Source organism: Scylla paramamosain, unplaced genomic scaffold, assembly GCF_035594125.1.
Source record: "Scylla paramamosain isolate STU-SP2022 unplaced genomic scaffold, ASM3559412v1 Contig2, whole genome shotgun sequence".
In the NCBI taxonomy this organism is placed as follows: Eukaryota; Metazoa; Arthropoda; class Malacostraca; order Decapoda; family Portunidae; genus Scylla; species Scylla paramamosain.
In genome coordinates this window covers 4631770-4639531 of record NW_026973667.1, presented here as the reverse complement: position 1 = coordinate 4639531, position 7762 = coordinate 4631770, and the positions used below count along the sequence as shown (strand labels likewise).

Genomic DNA, 7762 nt, shown 5'->3' with positions numbered 1-7762 from the left:
GGTCAGTTTTTATTTCCTCTCCAGCACCCATGCTGTCTACAGTCAAAGCATGATCCACGGGCAGGTTTTCTCCAGCACTCCCTCAGCGTGTGACTATGGGTTCGACAGTGTGAGCAATATTTAGCGGGTTGTGTTGGAGAGGGGGAGGTTCTCAACCTTCCTACTTGATCAGTGAGACTTTTAATCTGCTGCTTAAGTTCCCAAATTTCCTTTGATTCCTTGGATGTTGCATTTGTTAGGTCTGGGGGATTTTGAGTTATTGGGTCAGGGTTACCAATGAGTTTTGATTTAGATTTTTCCAGTTCAGTTTTAATTCTAGCAATGGGGGAAGTATGGGCAGCCTCGAGCAGTTGGCGCTCATGATCTACCCTGTCAATAAATTTATCAAGAGGATAATCCTCATCCAGGAAACCTTCTAGTCTAGCCTTTGCTTCTTGGGTTAAGCCCTGCCACAACTTTCTTTTGATAATTTTCTTACATTTAGGGAGTTTCTCTCCTGGAAAGCTCGTCTCTAGAGTGGCATATTTGCAAGTGAATTTGTTGGCAAATGCTTGGGGAGATTCTACCCAATCATATGTCTGTGCGTCTATGTCTCTCCACGCCCTGTCAAAGTTAACCTCTTGGGAGAATTGTGATAGAAGCAATTGTTTAATACTATTCCAGGTGTGACAATGATGTAAGGTTTGATGGTTATGTATGAGAGCCGCGAGCTCGCTGCTGACCCTACTCTTTGCAATTTGCACTTTGCGGGTGTCCTCATTGCTACTTTGCTCCACCAGTTCAATGAAAATTTGCAATTGGGTAGTTGAGTCAAGACCTTGTAGGTGGTGGAGTTCAAGAATTGGGATATCTCGGGGTTTGGTGGGAGTGCTAGGTGCTCTGTGTAAATTAGGGATGTTAGCCAAGCGCCCAATTACCTGATTTTGTTGATTTAAGATTTGCTTTAGTTCCTCTACTTCCTGTTCTAAAGTGTTCAAGTCTTTCCCTTTACTTTCATGTTTAACTGCTCCCAGGCTCTCTCTGGTGTTATGATCCATTAAGTCCTGCCACGGGTCTAATCCACCCCTTGGGAGGCGAACATTATCAGTCATCTTTGCTCACATGGAAGTTTAACGTACTGGGTGTAGAACACAATCTCTCAGGGTGATTGTTAGGTGACCTGCGATACACAGTATGCGCTCAGGTTTTCTTCTTCCAGGACAATGTGTTCTACTCCACTGCCTCTCTATTGCTACTGTGACCTTCAATAACTCTTTTGATCTTACTGATTACTTGAGCTTGGCCTCTCTCATCCCAGTGAACACCATCCTCGCTCAGTTCTTGTACAAATTGAATATTATTAAAATGAACGTTTGGGGTCTTCAGGGCTCTCTTTACTCTATTATTGATTCCTACTTGGAATTTCTTATATTTCTCCACTGATATTCCCCTAGGGTTGGTCCTGGGTTCAATTTGGCAGACATGCACTAGTGATTGGCATTTGGCAGTGATTTCTTTGATGATGTTCTTAACATCGGAGAAAATCCTAGCGGGATTGGTAGATGTTTCTATGTCGTTGCTGCCTATCCACAAGATGGTCAAGTCATGTTGCCACTCGAGTACTCGATTTAACCGATCATCCTCAAAGAAAGTCCTAGCCTTTGCTCCAGGGGCTCTGAATATCCTAATTTGCACATTTGTTACCTCTAGATGCCGGGGAATCTGGCTATGCCCTACAAGTGCCACCTTCAACATTTACACTTATTTCCAGTCTCCACCTCTTTCGGTCAGTCACGAAATAAATCCCACCGCTGCTCACCAGTTTAGTGCCCTCTAAGGGGTGTGATGTTCCCTTGTGGCACACGATAATTACAAATCCTATCACTGGATTAAATGAAATACAAATATTGACACTTTTATAGATTTTTAATTGATAATGGAATAAACCGAATAATAATAATAAAAAGAAAGGAATTCAGAAATACAAAATAAATGGTAGCGTACTCTTCAGTTACATAATTCAGAAATACAAAAATAATGGTAGCGTATTCTTCAATTACATAAAAACTACGATGGAGATATTTTCGCGACTACTGAGTTGTGGGGGAGACCAGAGAATAAATAAATAAATAACAAATATATACCCAAAAAGTATGTATAGACCTGAGGACAGTCTCACACGGTGATCTCGAACCAGGTGGTTTCACTAGTCCCGTGGAGAAAACCAACAAAAAAGAACGAAAAAATGCGAATATCTATCCACTCAGAAAACAGTTTATCAACAGGAATATCTGAGGAGAATCCGAGAGAGACTGGCTTTGCTTGTGAGGAAATCGGCGGGAAACTAAGGATAAAGGTTTCCAATGGGGAAATTTATTAAGAGTTATAAGTTTGTTTTTTAGTGGGGGGGGCGACTAGGTTGTGAGTTCAGGGATGAAAAATATGAATAATTAAGTTACTGTTTACTTTATAGTTGTTACTTTAAGAAGTTTAATTCAATGGACTTTTGAAATCAATTAGGGAATTAGTCAAAGTCTGGTATCTCTTCCCGGCTTGCGTAGCAACAGGGGTAACAGGACGGCGAAGCAAAGAAGACTTATCAGATTCGTCAACCTCATTGGCGCGGCGTAATTATCTGGGATTTGTTTGAGCTGGTTTAAGACCTTACCATTATAGAACTAATTTTATCGTATTAAGGGCTCCCCATTCTCTGGGATTAGGTGAAAAATTCGCCTCTATAACCTGGCCAAGCAGGAGAAATTACGTTTATTCACGGGGTGAATTTGTTATAGAAGGGGTCAACACAGTGACGCTGAGAGGGGGGGGGGGGGGAAAAGCAAGGACAAAAGGACACTGAGGAGAGGAGGGGAAGGGGGGGGGTTAGTCACATGGTACTGAGATTCTGGTCATCCTCGCACATTACATGGGCCTTAGCCTAGGAAAAAAGTAGAAATATACATAATTAATTTCCCAGCACTACAATTGCATGGAATGAAAGTGAAATTGATAAGTTAGAAGTGGGCCAGAACAAAGTAGCAAGGATGGCACTGAGTGCACCGAGGTGCACAGCAGTTGAAGCCTTGAGAGGTGACATGGGATGGAGCACCTTCAGAGAAAGACTGACAAAAGCCACACTTAGGTACAAGATTAGGCTTGAGAGAATGGATGATGCAAGAATAGCAAGGAAGGTGTACCTGTGGAATGAAAGTGGAAGCAAATGGAGGAAGAGATGCATGAGAATGACAGACAGGAATGGATTGCAAGTTTTGTGGGCGATAAGAATGGCTGGGAGGAATCAAAATGAGCGTGAATGGGTGGTAACAAGAGGAGGAAGAGTGGGAGCCGAATGGGATGTGAGAAAATGGAAGAATGAGATAGACAAAGAAGTGAAATGTGTGGGACTGAATGAATGGAAGAATGAGATGGAAAGAAAGAAGACCCTGGAATGGTACAAGGAGAAAGAGGCCCCGAGGTATGAAAGGTGGTATGATGGAAGCCTGGGCGGTGATCTTCTCTTCCGAGCGAGGGCACAGTGTATGGATGTGAATGCAAGGAGTTACAGGTGGTCTTGAGTCCCACAGCAAAGTGTGCCAGATGTGTGACATGGGAGAGGATGAGACGGTGGAACATGTGGTGCTGGAGTGTGTGCAGTATGCCAGAGACAGGAATGAGATGATGTAAGTGATACTGACTGAGTTAGGGCATGATAGGAATGAAAGAGTGGAGAAGACAGGAAAGGAATGGATGGTGTTGTTGCTGGGACTGTGTAGAGAGGCGAATGAAAGGATGATTGAGGCGGTGAAAGAGTTTCTGGAGAGAATGTGGCGTGCCAGGTGTATGAACAATTAGGATAGAGGATGCTGTTCGTTTCTCTTTTTTTTTTCCCCCTTTCTACAGGAGTTGCCGATCCAAAGGCCTGGCTCAGGAGTGATCCTGTGCCACCTGTACCATCAAGATCAAGATCGAGCTTGGCCTCAGCTGAGTCAGCCAGTTGTCAGTTTGTTTACATCCAAAGAAGAGGGAGATGGCAGACACACAGTGGTCTTCTAGGAAAGCCTCAGGAACACACTGGTGGTCGAGTGCCACAAAATAAGAAAGCAGAGCCAAGAAATGCGTGAAGGAAGGCAGGAGAGTGACCGAAGAGGCGACTCAGAGCGTGCAGTAACTCAGGAAGTAAGCCAGCCAGACTGTAGAGGCAGCACGTCTGCTTACCTAGTGCAGCTTGTTTCACTGTTTTCAAGTGGTTATTGAGGCACTGCTCTCCTCCACTCACCAGCACCAGCAGACCTCCTGCCTGGCTGCCACCACCGCGGCCAGCCCCCAGACGCCCCACCACGCCAGCAGGGGCCTCTCCGGCACGGGACAGTCTGATCGGCTGACCGTCACTGGTAAATATTTTAACTACCCACCACAACAGCGGACACACTATTTATTTGTTTACTGTCATTATTTTTTTCCTTGTAGAGATTTTGGTGTTTTTAATTAATCTCAATAATTTTTGTTGCAATTTTGTTCTTATCCTTGCTCCTCGAACCCCCCGCAGTCACTGATGGTTGGCAATGAAATGAACAACGGTCAACACAAAACGTGCCCAAATCAAGCATATTAAAAAAAAAAAAAACATTAAAAAGAGTAGTAGTAGTAGTATTAGAATTATTGTTATTCTCATTATTATTATTATTACCGTCACAAAAACTATAAGTTTAAAGAGCAACCAATGAACTGAAAGTATGGAACTAGCTGAAATGAGAGAGAGAGAGAGAGAGAGAGAGAGAGAGAGAGAGAGTGAGAGTGTGTGAGTGTGTGTGTGTGTTGGGGCGGCTCGATCTGCTACCATTGACAAGGATACACTCTGATCACTGGCAGCAGTGTTGCCGTGGTCTTCCACCACGACACTCTTAGGTGTTAACATACCTAACCTAACCTAATGGGGGCCACTGCCCCATAGGAGTGGCACTTAATTTGTGAGGGACAGTGGTCAGGGAGCCAGGAGGCTGGAGGGAGTGCAGGCCTGGCCTAGTGTTGCAAGGAAGGGGCAGGAAGCAGGGTGTGTGTTGCAGGCAGGGGCAGTGTGTAGCCTAGTGTTGCAAGAAAGGGGCAGGAAGCAGGGTGTGTGTTGCAGGCAGGGGCAGTGTGCAGCCTAGTGTTGCAAGGAAGGGACAGGAAGCAGGGTGTGTTGCAGGCTGGGGCAGTGTGTTAAGCAGCCCTTGGCCCAGTGTGTGCTGACTGTCGCTGTTGTTCCAGGTGCCAGGCAGAGTCCAGGCTGCACGCCCTGCTCGTCGCCAACCAATCTTGTTGTGTCCATGGCGTGTGCTGGTGGGAGTGGTGCTGTGGTGGAGGTCGTGAGGCCGGGCAGCAGCATGAGTGGCCAGCAGCAGCAGCAGCAGCAGCAGCCAGCCTCAGGTGTGGAGAGGCGCAGGCATGGTGGCAAGAATCACCTGGAGGCAGGCAGCTCTGTCCACAGAGGAGAGAGCAAGTTTGAGTGCCAGCAGTGTGACAAAACTTTTGTATCCAGACAAGGCCTTGACTACCACACCCTGACACACAGTGGTGTTAGAAAATATGAGTGTGGCGAGTGTGGGAGGAAGTTTTCCCTCACCTCACACACTGTGATACACAGTGGTGCTAGAAATCATGAGTGTAATGAGTGTGGCAGGAAATTTATCAGTAAGTCTAACCTCACCAGACACAGTCTGACACACAGTGGTGTTAGAAACTATGAGTGTGATGAGTGTGGCAGGAAATTTACCAGAAAGTCTATCCTCACCAGACACACCATGACACACAGTGGTGTTAGAAATTATGAGTGTGCTGAGTGTGGGAAGAAATTTACCAGAAAGTCTCACCTCACCACACACACCCTGATACACAGTGGTGTTAGAAATTATGAGTGTTATGAGTGTGGGAGGAAATTTATTTCAAAATCTGACCTCACTGCACACATCCTGACACACAGTGGTATTAGAAATTATGAGTGTGACAAGTGTGGCAGGAAGTTTACTAGAAAGTCTCACCTCACCAGACACACCGTGACACACATTGGTGTTAGAAATTATGAGTGTGATGAGTGTGGCAAAAGATTTGGCACCACATATCATCTCAATCAACACGTCTTCAGACACACTGGCTTGAGAGAGTTTAAGTGTGATGTTTGTGGCAAGTGTTTCAAGACAAAGGGTGATATTGCCCACCACATGAGGATCCACTTCTGAGGTGGTGTGTTGTGTGTGGATGTGTGGGGCCACACCCATGCCTGTGGTGGTGGCGGTGGTGGTGGTGTGAGGGAGTAACAGCCCCAGCAGTTGTTTTGTTGGCAGTGCAGGTGTGACCTTCAATAAATGTGTGTGTCTAACATAACGCCAAGTTCTTTTCCGTTTTGAGTGGTGGTGTGTGAGTTCCCTGTGTTTGGTTTTTGGTGCACAGTCGTGGTGGCCACAAGCACCGCCCCCAACACTTGCTTCACTGTATCTGAGCAGCCGCGTCCCTCACCATCCTGCCAGCCTGTCTTGTGTGCACTGGGTGTGCCTGAGCCGTCGTGCAGACGCTGGGGCACGGCCGTGGCAGTCTTCGGCAAGCACGGGCGTCTGGCTTGGTGGTGTAAGAATGCGTGTCATGTCTTTTGTATCAGTTAGGAAGAGCAGGGGACCCAGCACAGAGCCCTGGGGCCCCCTGCCGTGCACCTTCACTCTGCTGGACGCTGCTGCATGTACTATTGTGCCTCTACATGCTGCACCTGCTGGAGGTGTTTCAGCGGTACAAGGACTGTGGCGAGGGTGACACAGGCAGAATTCTCAGGATACAAAAAGACATGTTATCAATGTCTGTCGTATTTCTCTATTCATTCCTTTGTTCTCTTCTGTGCATACTAATGTTATCAATCTCATATTTCTTTATTCACTTGTTTCTTCTCTTCTCTCTATACAAGTGTTATCAGTCAATCGGCCTCAGTTCTTTATTTTACTTTACTGGCCAAGAACACATTACGTTGTACAGTCTTGGCGTTATAATGTTAACACTTACGGAAGAAGAAAAAAATAAACAAAATAAAATAAATACATTATATATATATATATATATATATATATATATATATATATATATATATATATATATATATATATATATATATATATATATATATATATATATATATATATATATATATATATATATATATATATATATACTCGTATATAGTACAGTAGCCGGAGAAATTCAATGCATAAAAAAAAAATGAAAAAAAAATTAGGAAAGAAGTAAACAAAAAAACTAGCGAATTAATTTGACAGTATAAAAGCCCTGACACACACACACACACACACACACACACACACACAAGTTAAGCATTTTCATCACCCTGGCACACAGTAGCAGGTTGTCTCATTGGCACTGAACTAACAGGGATGCAAACTATAGTATTGCTCCCTTCTCAGTACAACAATTACTTAATACAAGTGGTGTACAACATTCTCTCTCTCTCTCTCTCTCTCTCTCTCTCTCTCTCTCAAAAATGTTATGTGGATTGTGAAACTTTTTTTATTTTTTATTTATTTATTTTTTGGGTTCTTTGTACTGCTATCAGAGTCTATTCTAAAGTTACTCTCTCTCTCTCTCTCTCTCTCTCTCTCTCTCTCTCTCTCTCTCTCTCTCTCTCTCTCTCTCTCTCTCTCTCTCTCTCTCTCTCTCTCTCTCTCTCTCTCTCTCTCTCTTAAAAAAGTTCTCTCTCTCTCTCAAAAAAGTTATGTGGATTGTGAAACAACTTTTTTATTTCTTATTTATTTAT

At 44.3% G+C, this 7762-nt stretch overlaps 1 protein-coding gene across 1 annotated transcript; it reads left to right on the top strand.

Moving 5' to 3' along the window:
- The first annotated feature begins 2811 nt into the window (after positions 1-2811).
- On the top strand, positions 2812-6336 carry LOC135096087 (zinc finger protein OZF-like). Its single transcript, XM_063997325.1, has 3 exons — positions 2812-4152; positions 4256-4367; positions 5224-6336. Exons 1-3 carry the CDS (start codon positions 4090-4092, stop codon positions 6189-6191), a joined length of 1143 nt encoding a protein of 380 aa, XP_063853395.1. The 5' UTR covers positions 2812-4089; the 3' UTR covers positions 6192-6336.
- Positions 6337-7762: the final 1426 nt, after the last annotated feature.

Coding starts and splice junctions, on each gene's coding strand:
- LOC135096087 (XM_063997325.1), top strand. CDS start 4,090: ATGCGTGAAGGAAGGCAGGAGAGTGACCGAAGAGGCGACTCAGAGCGT. Junction 4,153..4,255: donor AGCGTGCAGTAACTCAGGAA/GTAAGCCAGCCA, acceptor TCCACTCACCAG/CACCAGCAGACCTCCTGCCT. Junction 4,368..5,223: donor TGATCGGCTGACCGTCACTG/GTAAATATTTTA, acceptor CTGTTGTTCCAG/GTGCCAGGCAGAGTCCAGGC.